This window comes from Bison bison, unplaced genomic scaffold (assembly GCF_000754665.1).
Source record: "Bison bison bison isolate TAMUID 2011002044 unplaced genomic scaffold, Bison_UMD1.0 scf7180017864297, whole genome shotgun sequence".
Taxonomy (NCBI): Eukaryota; Metazoa; Chordata; class Mammalia; order Artiodactyla; family Bovidae; genus Bison; species Bison bison.
This window is the reverse complement of record NW_011494869.1, coordinates 6,309,223-6,324,886: the sequence shown is the minus strand read 5'-3', so window position 1 is coordinate 6,324,886 and position 15,664 is coordinate 6,309,223. Positions and strand designations below refer to the sequence as shown.

At 50.3% G+C, this 15,664-nt stretch overlaps 1 protein-coding gene across 1 annotated transcript in view; it reads left to right on the top strand.

Moving 5' to 3' along the window:
- Nucleotides 1-15,201, top strand: part of PRMT7 (protein arginine methyltransferase 7) — a 39,900-nt gene extending 24,699 nt beyond the window's left edge. The window contains exons 7-18 of the mRNA XM_010850976.1: nucleotides 1,698-1,939; nucleotides 2,136-2,316; nucleotides 5,895-6,022; nucleotides 6,428-6,563; nucleotides 7,569-7,652; nucleotides 8,112-8,159; nucleotides 8,842-8,931; nucleotides 10,010-10,171; nucleotides 11,351-11,425; nucleotides 13,596-13,756; nucleotides 14,663-14,759; nucleotides 14,983-15,201. Of these exons, the coding sequence (XP_010849278.1) occupies nucleotides 1,698-1,939; nucleotides 2,136-2,316; nucleotides 5,895-6,022; nucleotides 6,428-6,563; nucleotides 7,569-7,652; nucleotides 8,112-8,159; nucleotides 8,842-8,931; nucleotides 10,010-10,171; nucleotides 11,351-11,425; nucleotides 13,596-13,756; nucleotides 14,663-14,759; nucleotides 14,983-15,162 (1,584 nt within the window). The 3' untranslated portion in view covers nucleotides 15,163-15,201. The remainder of the gene's footprint in view (nucleotides 1-1,697; nucleotides 1,940-2,135; nucleotides 2,317-5,894; nucleotides 6,023-6,427; nucleotides 6,564-7,568; nucleotides 7,653-8,111; nucleotides 8,160-8,841; nucleotides 8,932-10,009; nucleotides 10,172-11,350; nucleotides 11,426-13,595; nucleotides 13,757-14,662; nucleotides 14,760-14,982) is intronic.
- Nucleotides 15,202-15,664: the final 463 nt, after the last annotated feature.

The following is a 15,664-nucleotide window of genomic DNA, read 5'->3' as shown; positions in this document are numbered from 1 at the left end:
CAGTGGAAAAAGTCAAGGGTCAGGAGGGAGATGAGGGCCTGCACAGAGAGGGTGGAATCTGGGAAGGCGCTGAGGAAAAGGAGAGATGTCCCAGGCCGAGGACCTGTTTAGTGGGTAGTGAGAGCACCGGTCTGTGGTGCTTGTGAGCTCACAGTGGAAAATGGGTAGAGGGTAGGCCTTGAATGCCAGGCTGTTGATAACCTTGAGTGGTGATAGCCTTTGACAGTTGTTTTGAGAAGGGAAAGATATACTGAACATGTTAGTTCAGAGACGTTGGCCTTGTTTTTTTATGAACATAAACGGGGAGGTAGAGACTGAGGCAGAGGCCAGCTGGGAAGGCATGTGTGTCTGCTGCTTCTGCCGACACCTGCCATATGGGCAGCATTCTCATGAGCCTGTAACTGTCCTAGCCTGGAACTCTCTTTGGGGGCGCTTAGTCTCCCTGAAGAGAGGAAGGAGGCTCCTCCCAATGCAATTGGTGCCTGAGTCCACACTGCTCACATGGTCAGCATGTGAGGTAATTGTCCTGCGGATTCCCATACTGTGTGAGATGTCGTGTCATTTCCAAAATACAGAATTCTGTGTTTGAAATTATTTTTTCTCTACATTAAAGCCATCAATTAGATGAATCCTTGAAATAGAGAACAAGGATATTTAGAGTTATGTTAATGTTGTCCAGTTTGTCTTTCTCTGATTCATCTCATAATTAAAAGGTGCACTAGCAGCTATCCTCAGCTTCCTCTCCCAGTTGGCCCATAGCAGCCAGGTGTTTGCTGTCCACTCTAATCATTGTCCCTATCTGCCCAGCCTGAACTTGAAGGAGCTATGGCAACATGGTCTCCAGTACCTTGTCCCTCGTCCTGCCACATTGAAGGTCATGAAACTGGGGCACTGGGGCGTCTGACAGACCATGTGGTGTTGCAGTGGCCCAGGAATTGGTCTCAGGAGACACCTTTATTGGTGCCTTCATTTTGCTGGGCCCTTTTTAGGGTACCAAGAATATGAAGGTGAGCTCCTGGCAAGGCAGATAGGTGGACAGGTGGTCACAGTACGGTTTGGGGTCCGCTCTGATGGTAGTTGGTGGGGTGAGGTCTTGCCCACCCTGCTGGGGGAGGGTGGGGAGACCCCTAGTGCTTGGTGCGTAGAGGGTGTCGGATGAATGTATTGGAGGGTTGGAGGAAAACTGGATGAGAGGCTGCAGCCACAGCCAAGTCGGCAGTGCCCAGCCAGGAGGTCAGGTCGGTTGAGGATGGACACTTGTCTACTGGGCTGTGCCATAAGAAGGTTCTAGTGTCCGGGTGAGAGCTGCACTGAAGGGAAGCTCTGAGCCTAGTGCTAGGATTTCTATTTAACAGGAAGACTTAGACTCTTTCTTCAAAGTCTGTGTGGGAGTTAATCAGCATGATGACAATTAAGGTTTATTTTTGAAATATTCAAGAGTGTCAGGTAACTAGGAACTTAGCTGACATAAATGATCTTAGACATAATGTGTGTTCTTTCTGCAGTCTAGTTTCTTCCTTTCCCAAGGGCTTTGGGCTGAAAACAGTTCAGTGTCCTAATAGTGATAAGGCGTTAGATGTTACTAAACTTGCCTCGTATTAGGGAATAAATCTCTTTTGCTCAATGGGAATTACTGTGGGTCAGTGTAACTGGTTATTTTTTTGTTCTTTTGTTATACTTTTTGAATATAAACTTAGGCAAATTGTGAAGCAGTGCCTCACAGAGCAACCGTCTATGCACAGCTGGTAGAGTCCAGGAGGATGTGGTCATGGAATAAGCTGTTTCCCATCCGTGTTCAGACCAGCCGTGGAGAGCGGGTCATCATCCCCCCCTTGGAACTGGAGAGGTGCCCTGGCGCGCCCTCTGTCTGCGACATTCAGCTAAACCAGGTGTCGCCCGCTGACTTCACCATCCTCAGCGACGTGCTGCCTATGTTCAGGTACCAAGGGGCCACCTAGGGTCATGGCGCTTGGAGACACTTGGTAGAATTAGGTCTTTGGCAGTCGTTATTGTATTCATTTTGACATCAGGAGTCCATTGCAAACAAGTCTCATTGCAGGTGAGGTTACCATAAAAGCTTAAAAATGGACTGTGTGAGCTTAAAATCTGCCTCAGTTCCCAAATGTTCTTTACAGTGTGGACTTCAGCAAGCAAGTCAGTAGCTCAGCAGCCTGCCATAGCAGGCAGTTTGAACCGCTAGTGTCTGGCCGAGCTCAGGTGGTTCTCTCCTGGTGGGACATTGAAATGGACCCTGAGGGGAAGATCAAGTGCACCATGGCCCCCTCCTGGGCACACTCAGACCCAGAGGAGCTCCAGGTAAGAGGCAGGAGCTAACTAAACACATTTTCATGGAAATCAGCAAGTTGTCATCCACTTTTGGTCCTGGGGAAGGAGCATGTTGGGTCTTAGATTCACAAGCATTTAGAGACAGAAGGGACTGAGTTCATGGCCAGCACCAGTGGTCACAGTGAACCACTGGGCAGCTTTTGTGTGCTGGCTCTCCTGTGTCTTGGCACAGCCACTGTTAGACCTGGCCCCTAGAGTAATCCCAGGGGACCTCAGATTAGCTTGGAGTAGAGAACTACTCTGGGAGATACAAACTCAGGGAGATCGTGAAGGACAGAGGAGCCTGGCGTGCTGCAGTCCTCGGGGTTGCAAAGAATCAAACCCGACTTAGCAGCTGAACAGCAGAGAACAACAGCCTGTCTGCAGCCTCATTTTCTGTGACCTTAAAATCTACCTTCAGTTCAATGGAAAGTGGGGAGGATGTGACATACAGAAAAGGAAATACATATTTAATTCCATATTTTATTCCTCTTTAATGTGTGGAAAGCTGTTCAGCCTCACTCATAAGAACCATGCAGATTTAAAATGCAATGAAATACCATTTTTCACCTGTTAGTGAATTAAGTTCAGAGTCTGCAGACTATTGGTGGAGCCGTGGGGCAGAACAGGAAAGTGATGGTCAGAGCGTCACAGAGTGCAGTGAGGCCTACAGTATGGCAGGATGTAAAGTGATGCCACTTCTAAATATTTAGGCTCTGGTTGGATCTGCATATGTATAGCATGGCATGTGTACCGGGATGCTCACTGCAGCCCTACTCTAATGGAAAAGACTGGAACAGCCTAGAGGCCACCAGCAGGGACTAGCTAAGTCAGTTTTCCTGCATGCTCAGAGGGCAAGGTGGCTGTCTCTGCACTGGTGTGGGAACGTCTCAAGGATAGATCAAGTGAAACAACGAGAGGTACAGAATAGCGCGTGTGGTGTGATCGTGGGGGAAAAATGTATGTGTTTCTGAGTGTATATGTGTGGTGTGTGTATATGAGGGTATCTTCGGAGGAATTCACAGAAATTGGTAAAAAAGGTTGCTTCTGGGAAGGGGGCTGAGGTTAGGGATGGAAAGGAGGCTTACTTTTCACTCCATGAGCCTTTTATATCTTTTGAATTTTCTCTCATATGCATGTTATCCACCCCTCTATACACACTGGAGCTTCCCAGGTGGCACTAGTGGTAAATTATCCACTTGCCAGTGCAGAAGACACAACAGACTTGAGTTTGATCCCTGGTCAGGAAGATCCCCTGGAGTAGGAAGTGGCAACACATGTCAGTATTCTTGCCTAAAAAATACCATGGACAGAGAAGCCTGGTGGGCTGCGGTCCCTGGGGCTGCAAAGAGTCGGAGACGACTGACTGAGCATTATGCACAAGGGGAAGAAAGTGGGAAAGATGCTTTAGGGCCAAGGAATCAAATCTTCCCTCTAGCTGGGAGGCCTTGGGCACCATCCTCTGTGTATTCTGATTTCAGTTACCACTTGCTGGTCACTGGCTTTGTTTTGATTGCTCAGCTGATGGTTCGGGGTGTACACATGATGACTTGATGGAAGGCCTTAGCATCTCCCCAAGTTCCTGAGTTCCACAGGGTCATGACTGCTGCGGGATTTCAGTCAGTCCTCCTGGGCCCTTGAGCTGCCCGGCTCCACTCTTCATAGCCTCAGTCCACTGCAGGCTGTGTGTGTGTGTGGTACGGGTTGGGGGTGGGGGAGAATTCTCCCACAGAATTCAGATCGACACTGGGCTGCTTTCTTCTTCTCCAGGAGTGTGGTAGTTGCAATACTAGCATAAGAATTTCATTAAAATGTTAACGATTCTTATTTGCATATCTTCAGAGTGTTCCTGTGTGTAGTTTCTCCTTGAATCCTCATATAAGACCCCCTGGGTAACCACAGAGAGCCTGGCCCAGTGTCAGGAGCAGGACCTCATGTCTAAGCAGCAGTGGTGGGTGCTTGTCTCCAGGTCTCCTGGCTGTGGGGCTTGTGTCCTCCCTCTGCCAGTGGTGACTTTTGGACTGTTTAGAGTTTGAAGAGCTGCTAATGAGTCTCCCTCAGGACTTCACTGAGCTGCCCTTAATCAGCCTCAGATAGTGGCTTCTGTCACAGCTCTTTAGCATTCAGATCTGGGAGTCTGGTGTGTGGGAAGGACATGGTGACAGGGAAGTATCGCGGGAGCCCGGGAGGGGTCAAGGAGGGCATAGTAAAGGATGAATAACAAGTTTTAGAGAATCTTTTTCCCCCGCTCCTTGTTACTGTTTATTATCCCCAGAGTGTATCTGGTTAGATTGGATTCCTAGCTTTTACCTTACCACAAGGGGTTTCCCTTGTGGCTTAGCTCATAAAGAATCCACCTGCAGTGCAGGAGACCTGGGTTCCATCCCTGAGTTGGGAAGATCCCCTGGAGAAAGGAAGGGCTACCCACTCTGGTTTTCTGGCCTGGAGAATTCCATGGACTGTATGGGGTTGCAAAGAGTCAGACATGACTGAAGAGTTAGACACGACTGAGCGACTTTCACTTTCACCTTCAAATAGACATCTTCGAGAGATAGGAATGGCATTCACTGGACTTTAAGTTAAATTCAAGATCGGGTAGGATAAACTGGGAGAAAAAAAATGCAGCAAGAGAGTTGCAAGTTAAGTTTCATTTGAAGCCAAGTGAGGATTATAGCCTCTAAGATCGCTCTGAGGAGCTGCTCTGAAGGAGGAGAAGGAGGAGTGTGTGTGTGTGTGTGTGTGTATGTATGTGTGAGTGTTTGTGTGTGTGTGAAGATCAGTATATATGTGATTTTAATGAAAAGGAGATACTTGCAGTTAAGTACACATTCTGGCAGAAGGTTATTGTTAGTCATCGGGTATCTCTGTTAATGAATTTAGTGCTTTTCTGGATATGAGAATATACAAGAAATTGGGTTCATAAGGTTTTCTGAAAATAACTGTCTGAAGCCCTGTTCTGCGAGCTTTTCCCAGAGCATTGGCTCTCTCATTCCTGATTTCTACCCTAAACTCCTTTCAGGATATGTGAAAGTAGGGACTAAAGTGGCTAGTTAATTTGTTCTTATAGAACCAGTGGTGAACAAACAGTATTTGGTTGCTAAATGCCCTCCTGAGAAGTGGTGCTGGCTATTTTTCCGATTTTTTATTTTGAAAATTCTGAATCCATAAAGTAAGTGAAAACGAACATCAGTATGCTCTCTACTTAAATTTACCAGTTGTTAATGTTTACCATATTTGCATTCTCCCTCCCTCCTTCCAACTCCACCCTTCCCCCTCTGCCCCAACACACACACAGGGCAGGGGCTGGAGTCCCCTCATCTGAGCCCACCCTAAAGACCACTGCTATCAGCTACATTCTGTCTTCCTAAAGCCAGCAGTGTTCCATGAAGTTTTTGGGCCTTTAGCATTTCTAATTTGAAAATTTTCTTTATCTCTTTGGCCATAGTAGCAATGTGTAGTTCACACAGTGGTCTCCCAGCAAATTGGTTTTTGGCTTGGGTTTTGGCCCCGGGATTTGATGCATTGCCCTTGTTGCAGCTTGGTGACAGCTGATTCTCTTCCTGTTTCAGTGGCGGGACCACTGGATGCAGTGTGTGTACTTCCTACCACAGGAGGAGCCTGTTGTCCAGGGCTTAGCCCTCTGCCTGGTAGCCTACCACGACGACTACTGTGTGTGGTATAGCCTTCAGAAGACCAGGTGTGCCTCCGGCCTTGTGGGGTGGGACACTAGGCTTGTGACATTGTCTGTTGATGTAAATTCCCTCCACGGACCCTGTAGAGATTTTGAATGGGCACATTTGTATCTGAACCAAATAAGGGCAAAAGTTTGTGGCTGGGTGCCTGTTTGTGTGTACTGAGAAGAGGCTACCCTGGTGGTAGGACCCCCATTTGGGGCAGATATATATATGAGAAGTCTTGAATTGGAGGGCCTCCAACCCTAAGGCCCACTCGAAAGCCAGTGCCTAGATTCATGTCCCCTAGAGGACCATGGATGTGTCCCCTCTCCAACTTGAGTTCCCTGGTGCAGGTCCCTGTGCTGTGCCTTCATGCTCGCCATTGCCTAGCAGGTCATCACCCTGTATCTGTTCATTTTCTGATCCAGTCCTGAAAAGAATGGGAGAGTCCACCCAGTGCGCCCCGTGTGTGACTGCCAGGCTCACCTGCTCTGGAACCGGCCTCGGTTTGGAGAGATCAATGATCGGAACAGAACTGATCAATACATCCAGGCCCTGAGGACGGTGAGTATCCAGCCCTTTGGGTGGTCACAGGCCAGAAAGGGTTTGTCCTGTGGACCCCAGCCCACTGCTCACTTATGATCAGTTGGTTTTGTCTTCTGTGCTCTCCTGTCTGTCCATGAGTAGCTTCAACCAGCTCCTACTGGGTGGGTGTTTGAGCCGAGGCTGGGAGCTTGTTTCTGGATCAGAAGGGACTGGTTCTCTGCTCTTCTGTAGGAGCCTCTCCCTGGCCCTTGCTATTGTCCCTCTGGACACTTTGCTTTTATGGTCACCAGCAGTTCCTTTGGCGATCCTTATGGGTTCAGCCACCCCATTATTCCTCTCATTTTCTGTTTTCTTTCTAAAATGTTCTAGATTGTAAATCTGGTTATATAGCTCTTCTGAAAAACCTTTGCTCCCTGCTGCCTATAGAAGGGGTCTTAGCCTGGGGACCACAAGGTTTGGATGGGGGTCTCTGGACCCCTTGGAGTTGTATGCAGAAATATGTGTGCTGGTATGCACATGCCTGCATTTTGTCGGGGGCGGGTGGGGAGGATCCCAGACATTCTGAGTTTCTCTCAGAGGGATCTGTGACCCACAAAGGCATCCCTGATGTGAGGAGTCATTCGACATGCCTGTGGCTGTCCGTGCTGTGACTTTACAGGGAAGAGGCCTGTGGTCGTGACTTGGGGGTGGCCTCCGATAAACAGGGCAGGCCTTCAGTGGGGCCTTCTAGGATGGCTTGAGGAGAGTCTCCTGACAGTGGGGTCTCAATGGGGAGAGGTGAGGCAGAGGGTGTGTTGGAGGGTGAGGCTGGTTGCCACCGGGGCCTGGGAGGCAGGTTTGACCATTGTTGGGGCACAGGAAAATGCAGCCAGGCCATGTGGGCGATGGAGTGAGGAGGAGATGGGACTGAATGATCACAGAGTGGGTTAGAGGGTCAGATGGAAAACGTGCCTTTCAGTTTGTCAACAAGAATTTTCTCAACATTGTAAGAAAATCTGTGCTGAGGTTGCTCTTTTCCTGCAGGTGCTGAAGCCGGACAGTGTCTGCCTGTGCGTCAGTGATGGCAGTCTGCTGTCCATGCTGGCCTATCACCTTGGGGTGGAGCAGGTACTGGCCGTGTGCCTTCTGCCAGCTTACTGATGACACTCTTTAGTCACAGTTTTGTGACTAAAACTCTTTGCAAGTGCAGCTGCCACATACATTGTGGGTGTGCTGGGTTGGTGTCTGAGGGGTTGTTGCCTCAGGTGCAAGCAGGAGTCAGACTATAGCTGTTGCCATGTAGCTGCAGCTCCTGAGTCTGAATCCAGGGTCAGCACAGAATGTTGTACTATCCGGGGGGATCGTGAGCACAGACGTAGTTGGTTAGGTGTTGTCCTTTGCTTTGGAGTTGCTTTTCATGTGGGATTGTGGTTTCCCAACCAGCGATGGCACCCATACCCCCTGCATTGAAAGTGTGGAGTCTTAACCCCTGGACCACCAGCGAAGTCCCTGGAGTTGCATTTTAATCTGTTTATTTACTTTTTCTGTTAAGTGCATCTCTTACAACTAATATGATATTCCCTTTAGGTATTTACAATAGAGAATTCAGCAGCTTCTCATAGACTGATGAAAAAAGTAAGTGATAATTGTCATTATTGAAATAATGTGGGGACCTGTGGGGCTTGCCTTCCTGAGTCTGGGATCGATTGCTTTGAATCAGTGTCAGTGCCGAGGGAATTGGGGGAAGTAGCAGCTGCCAGTAACTCTTGTGACTCCTGAGTCGAGAGCTGCCCTGGAAGTCTTCTGGAGCTGTCGTTGAATAGCAGTGAGCAAAGTTTAGACTCTACTTTGTGTTTTGTGGCTGAAGAAGTATAGGCTTTTCTCCTCACTTCACTTAAAACTAAAAAACCAAAACTCCTTGCAGTAATAGAACTAAAGTTTTGTTTCTGGGACACCAGCACCCGGGGAGTCACTGCTCACAAGCTGTCCTGACTGCTTGGTTCTGTGATGGTGCTTCACATCCTGGCCAGTGACTGGTTTTGATTTCCTTTCTGAAGGATAACCCACCCCACCAGGACTACAAGCCTACTTCTGAGCCTTGCCAGTGTGCCTGCAAGAGAAATTTCTATTGCTCTTAAGACATTTTGCTCATGATGTCACCTGCAGTCTGTAGGAGGCCCTTGGAGGGGAGAAGTTCAGCAGAGTAGCTGAAAGTGGTGCTCCAGAACCGTTTGGCCAGAGAACTGCACACAGATAAAGCAACTCTGAGATGTGTTCTTTTTCTCAATGAAACCAACACTTTTGTTTTCTCTCTAAGATCTTCAAGGCCAACCACTTGGAAGACAAAATTAATATAATAGAGAAACGGCCTGAATTATTAACACCTGCAGACTTGGAGGGTAAAAAGGTGAGTAGAGAGCGCTGTGCATTTGCTCTAGATAGCACAGTTCTGAGATGGCCTGACTGCCCCCTTCTCTGGGCCTCACTGTGGGTCCCCAGAGATGCTTGATGAATGAATACTTGCATTGCTCTCCAATCGCTGCTCCTTCAGCAAGAGCAGGATGGCTCTGCTGGGATGGACAGAGACACACAGTGTCACCTCCCTTTTTCCGTCACAGCACTGCTCCTGAACCCAGGCTGTGGTGAGAACCCAAGTCCCAACCACTAGGCCACCAGGGAACTCCTGAAAATCTTTCTAAAGCACATTCCTTCTCATATTAAGCCCTGATTAAAGCTTTTAGTGATCCCCTCTTGCCTCCAAGGCATAGTTCAGTCTCCTTTTCCTGTCATCAGCTGCCTTTGGGTGACCTGGCTCCTCTCCACTGCTCTGGCCTCTTCCTTTACTGTCCTACCCTACCTGCTCATCTGGTGAGCTCCCAGAAGGGCCTTGCTCTCATTGTCATTCACACTCCTGCTTTGGCCTCTGCCCACACCTCTGCCTGGACTCCCCACTCTTTTGCTTTTCTGTCTCCTGTTCATGCATTTATTCATCTGATCAACAAACCTTCACTGACATCTGCTCTGGGCCAGGCACTGTGCTGGGAATACTGTGTCTGCCAGTGTCCCCACTTCTCTGGTCTACGAGCCTGGTGAGGGAGACAGACTAGCACTGACAATGAATTGTCAGGATAAAGCTTTGAGTAGGATTTCCAGGATGCCATCCTGGAAGCTCTTCCTGAAGCTCTTACTTCTAGGGTCCCTCTGTGAGCCCCTTCCTTGCTTCTGTCAGAGCCTACCGCACTCTCTGAGGACGGCGCCTAGCCTCGTCTGCTCCCTTTTTCCATTCTGCCCTCCTGAGGGCAGGGCTTGTGTCTGTTTCTCATCTTTGTATCCTCAAGGGTAGGTGCAGGCCTTGACTTGCGTGTGGACTGACTGACCGACCAAGTGGGTGAGTGAGTGAAAAAATGAATGTGCCTGTGAAACTTGTCCTTTATTACTCAGCTGAATCCTTCTGATACCTGGGCCTGCTTCTCTCTGATCTGCAGGTTTCTTTCCTGCTGGGTGAGCCGTTCTTCACCACCAGCCTGCTTCCGTGGCACAACTTGTACTTCTGGTATGTGCGGACTGCTGTGGACCAACACCTGGGGCCTGGCGCTGTGGTGATGCCCCAGGCTGCCTCACTGCATGTGGTGGTCGTGGAGTTCAGGGTAGGCCACCCGGAGGTTTTCTTGGCAGGGGATGGGGAGTTGTTTTCTTGTGTGGACCTTGAATGCAGGTGGAGCACCTAGGGTCAAAAAACCTCTGTTTTTCTGTATCAGCACACCTCAGGGCTGAAAAGAAGAGGCTCGCCTTTGTAAAAATGAAGTAATTTAGCACATGAAATGGAAATGGTTGTGTGTTGTCATTTTACAATTACGGCTTATCAGAATAATTTTAAAATATAAATTAAGAGTTTCAGAAGACAAGCTGTGCAGCTTGCTCTGCTCTCATTAAGAGCTGAGGCTCCAGTTGTTAAAAGCATTTTGAGATGGGCAAGTCAGCTTCCTTATGCAAGAAAAATTGAAAAGCTTCATTTTCATTTTCTCATCAAAGCAGAACCATAGTCAAAAAGTCATTTTGGGAAAGGTATTTTTTATTAAAAGGATTTTGAAATGCTTTTAACCTGAAATACAGAGTGAACTTCATTTGATGTCTCTTTGGTAAGGATGGCTTTATCCCTTGGTAGCTTAGTGGTTCTGTCACTTAATTTTTTGGCCATTTCTTCTGCGTTAACTTATTTACTTGACCAGATTTCCACAAGAATTCTGGTTTTCATGGCCAGTGAGGGACTATGGAGAACGATGCTGTTCCCAGGTGTATGTCCCAGAGACAGAGGATACTGAGTGACCGGGTTGACTAACCTCTGGTTTCCTCCCAGGATCCTGTCGTCCTCACACTCTCTTTATGGGCATAGAGGCTCAAGAAGTGGTTGACAGAGTTCTTCCCAATGAATCAGTGTTCAGGATGGACAGGGAGGGGTTAGAGAGCCTGTCTGAGTAGCTCTGGTCAGCTGTCCCTCAGTGGAGAGGGTTTGGGATCAGGAGAGGCTTTGCAGGTCTGAGGAACCATCCTGGGTCTTTGGTGTCTTTGGGTCCCTTCAGCTGTGGGAATCTCTTCCAGGCCTGTGGGAGCAGCAAGATGTGCCTCAGGTGTGGAATTGGGGCAGCCCCAGCCTCTTACCCTTCCTACTCTTGTCACTACACTTGGTGTGCCTGAGTGGGTGTCGACATCTATGTGCTGTCCCACAGAACCATGGCCGTGCCTGCCCACCCACCCCCATTGGGTGGGTGTGGGTGTTGGCATGCCCTGGCGGGTGGGTGTCAGTGAAGGCTGTACCTTCCTTTCAGGACCTGTGGCGGATCCGGAGCCCCTGTGGTGACTGTGAAGGCTTCGATGTGCACATCATGGATGACATGATTAAGGTATGCAGGGCCGCAGCTCCCGCCACCGTGTTCCATCCACACTCCATCGGGCCACAGGCTTCTGAAGGGGATGTCTGGCTTCCATGGAGGGACCTGGGTTGGGCAATGTGGGCAGTATGCAGAGAGCTCCTCTGCTGGGGGCAGCAGGGACAGGCATATCTGTTCTACTTGGTTCACCGTGAGCATGAACCTGAGAGCCACTGCATCTCCAAGTCTGGCTGGTGTTAGGCCATTCTCAGCCTGGGACTGTAATCCCTGAATCAGAATTTTGGGCTGGGGCCCGTCTGTCACCAGACCACTGGAACCACTCCTGCCAGTGTCAGCAGGTAGTTCTTGTTTGGGATGGCCTCTCTAGAAGGCGATTTTGGCAACCTTCTGAGCCAGCTGTTTTCATTCTGGGGACTCCATTTCAGGGGAAGGTGCTTGAGGGTGGAGGTGGGTGGGATGTAGAAGGAGGGTTCCTGCAGGGTTATCTGTACATTTGTAGGGGATCCAGCCAGCCACCAGGGTCTGCAGCTCCCAGAAACGAGGGCAGTCATGAAAGTGCCAACAATACTTGGCCGGAATAGATGTGAAGAGTCACGAGCCCTATGAGAAGGGCACGACACCATCACATTTTTATATATTAAGAAAATTCACAAATGTAATAACTGTAAATGGAAAGTGACCTGTACAAAGTATATGCAACATTAAAATTTTGTTTTAATTATAAAAAAAATTACACGTGTAGTGAAAAAGGGGTGGAGTGCAGACACCAAAATGTTAGTTCTGTGATAGCAAGTGGTTAGTTTTTTCCTCCCTTTTGCTTCTTTCTGTTTACATTTTCTACAGTGATTGTGGATTCCTTGTGTAAACATTTTTTAAGTAAAAAAAATCCGGGGGACATTTGCAGTTTTTCATCTTACCTGCCTGTCCACAGCAGACCACTGACTGTTCCATGCTCCTGGGAACACCACACACTCTAGCTCCCTCTGGCCGCTTCTCAGGCTCCTTCCTGGATTCCTCCCCTCTTCTTATCCCCTGAGGTGTCCTGTGTTCTAGGGCTCCCCGAGGTCCCTGCCCAGACCCCTGTGTCTGTTTCCATTCTCTCTATTTGCTGGCCATTGCCTGCCTGTCTCCTGAGCTCTGACCAAATAGCTGAGAGCAGTGACTCCACTGAGATGTCTTCAGGCGCTCCTACCCGCCGCCTCCAGAATCCACCTACTCCTCCCCCGCCCCTAGTCCAGCCCTCCCAGTGCTGCTGTCCTAGACCTGCTGTCACTTCATACCTGCCAGCTGGGCTCAGGGCTCCAGCAACCTCCCAGACAAGCCTTCGCCTTCTCATTCAGTTCGTTGTTGGGTTCCATAACCATCAGGTCCTCTGTGAACAAGTTTTCTTTCCCTGCTGTTACTCGTCTGGGCCACTTGCATCTTGTGTTTGACCGTATACCCCACTCCTTCTCCCATCAGCCTTTCTCCACAGGGAGCTTAAGTGAATCTGTAGATCTGAAGTCTGGCCCTGTCTGTCCTCTGCGGGAAAACCTTGAGCCCCCACCTTCACCCCTGCAGCCAGCCCCTGCCACTCTGTTGGCTCTGCTTTGCTCTCTGACCATTCCCTGCTGGGCTGTGTGTACTCTCCTCTTTGCTAACAGCTCTTGGGTAACCTTCAAGAGGCAGCCTAGAGTTCACCCCTCTGGGCAGCTTTCCTGCCCAACCCTGTTCTTAGCCTGTCAGTGTCCCCGCACACTGCAGTTGCTCCCCAATTGTCTCCTTCTAGACTGGGAGCCTTGTAGGGTGGTAATCTGGCAGCTGTAGTGATCAGTAAGGGTCACTGAATGGGCAAGTGTCCAAGTGATGAGTGATTTCACCAGTGTAGGCAGTTGGTCAAGGTAGCTTGTGAGATGGGCAGTGGCTTTTGAGTTTTAAAAAGCAGAAAATGAAGCTTAGAGTGCCTTGCTGAGGAGATTGCTTGTGAGTGGTACCAGAAGCCAGCTGGTCTGGCCAGGCACCTGTGGTCTTTTATGGGGGCTCACTTGCCCCATATGACCATGGCAATTACCCTGAGGGACCAGGGCCATGGCGATGAGGGACCACTGGCATATGTAAACTCTGGAGATGGGGACAGGACCCCCATGTTTCCTGGCCACCTGGCTCTATCTCTGCAGACCCCTGCCTTCTCTTACCTTCTCAGCGTGCCCTGGACTTCAAGGAGAGCAAGGAGGCCGAGCCCCACCCACTGTGGGAGTACCCGTGCCGCAGCCTCTCCGAGCCCCAGCAGATCCTGACCTTTGATTTTCGGCAGCCAGTCCCCCTGCAGCCTATCCATGCTGAGGGCACCATCGAGCTGAGAAGGTGAGTGGAGGCTCCAGGGTCAGGGAGTGAGGAAGGAAGTGGCAGGGCTTGCTTTCTAATAGTTATTGCCTGAATGGCTATAAGCACTTACTTTGGTCACTTTCATGTGGGTGGGATGGCTGTCCTTATCTCAGCCTTGCCCTTTTTCAAGTGGCCCTGAAATGTGTGGGGGTCCCCATAGCTTCTGGGTGGGGGAGAAAGCCAGAGTGGGCTTGCTCATCCTCCCACATCTGAGGCTCCCTTTGAGCTCAGCGGTACGTTACACACAGCTGCAGAGAAACGTGAATTTGGTTGCTATGGTTACCCATTGGACCATATCCTTTCCTGAACCCTCCTGGGAATTGAAGCAGCTTAGGAATTGGCAGGGGCTGTCGTCGTGCTACATGGTCAGGCCCATCCAGCTCCAGCTCCCTTCACGGGGAGGGGCAGCTGCTTCCTGGAGGAAGCTCCCTCTTATAACTGGGTGGAAGCCATGAGCCCAGAGCCCCCTGGGGCTCCTCTGACAAGGAGGAGCCAAGGCAGCTGCCTGTCTGTGCCTGCTGCCCAGAGTTATCTAGGAGCAATCTAGACTTCGATGCCTGGACTGCTCTCTCAACCTTCTGGGCCAACCTTTGCATGATCTCAGGCAGAGGAGGCCAGGCTGGCAGCCAGCTGGCCCTGCCCCAGGATTACTCTGAATACTTGGCCAGACTGTGGGGAGTGAGTGGGCACTTTGGTTGCTCAGCAAGAAGGCCACTTTTACTGAGTGACCTTCATTCAGGTGGAGTCTTAGGAGCCTCCTGACAGGGCAGGATGGAAGTAGGGAGGATAAGAGGTTTCTGAAAAGCAGAGGGCAGCCATGGCCATGCCAGTCTTTCATGCAGCTGTTTGTTTCTGGTCCCTTTCCACCCCCCGGCCCATCTCTAGGTGTGGGAGGAGCCACGGAGCTGTCCTGTGGATGGAATACCACCTGACTGCGGACAGCACAGTCAGCACCGGCCTCCTGAAGCCTGCAGAGGACGAGGTAGTGCTGTGTGCAGGCCCCGAGGAGGTGGATCCTGAGAGCGGGAGCCATCACGCCACTCGCGTGTACTCTGGGCATTCCGGGTAGTGACTCCTAGTGGTCCTGGGTCATCCAGCTCCGAACAGCAGCTTCTCACTGTGAGCTGCCTGGGCTGGAGGCTCGCCAGGAGCGGGCTGGCTGGGACATCAGAAGCCTCAGTGCCTTCTTGCTGCTTTCTCTGCAGGGGGACTGTTGCTGGAACCCCCATTGTAAGCAGGCCGTGTACTTCTTCAACACCACACTCGACCCCAGAGCACCGCCGGGCAGCTCGCAGACTGTCACCTACACTGTGGAGTTCCACCCCCACACTGGAGACATCACCATGGATTTCACGCTCTCAGATGCGCTGGACAGTGGGTGCTAACCCTCACTTATTGAGAAATAAAGTGGAGGAGGGCTCTGGGCTCTGAATGATGGCTTTCCGTGGGTAAAAGTGAAGGCACCTTGCCTTTCAGGACCCATCTTGACCTCGGGGATTGGAGGAGACCACTTCCCATTTTGTGTTTTTGCACTGCTGGCTTCTTGCTCCAGATATGGCAGGAAGTGGGGATTATTTTGGAACTGAGAAGGCACCAAGGAGCCCACCTGCAGTGGCTTTTAAAGTGCTCAGAGAGCTTCCCGGCCACAGTGTCCCTCCTGCTTTCCCTGGGAGGGAGCCAGGGCTGACCGGGCTGGGTGGGTCTGCTACTCTCCTGGAGCTGGGCCAGCCTGACGTTGCACTCTGGGGACCTTTGAGTCCACCTGCCCATTCCAGCTCAGAGAGGCTCCTATGGGCAGAGTTACTGATGTGGCTGGGCTCTGGGTCTTGAAGACCCTGGTAGGGCCAGACTGAGGACCAAGTTCAGACTCTTTTTGTTTGCTAGGTA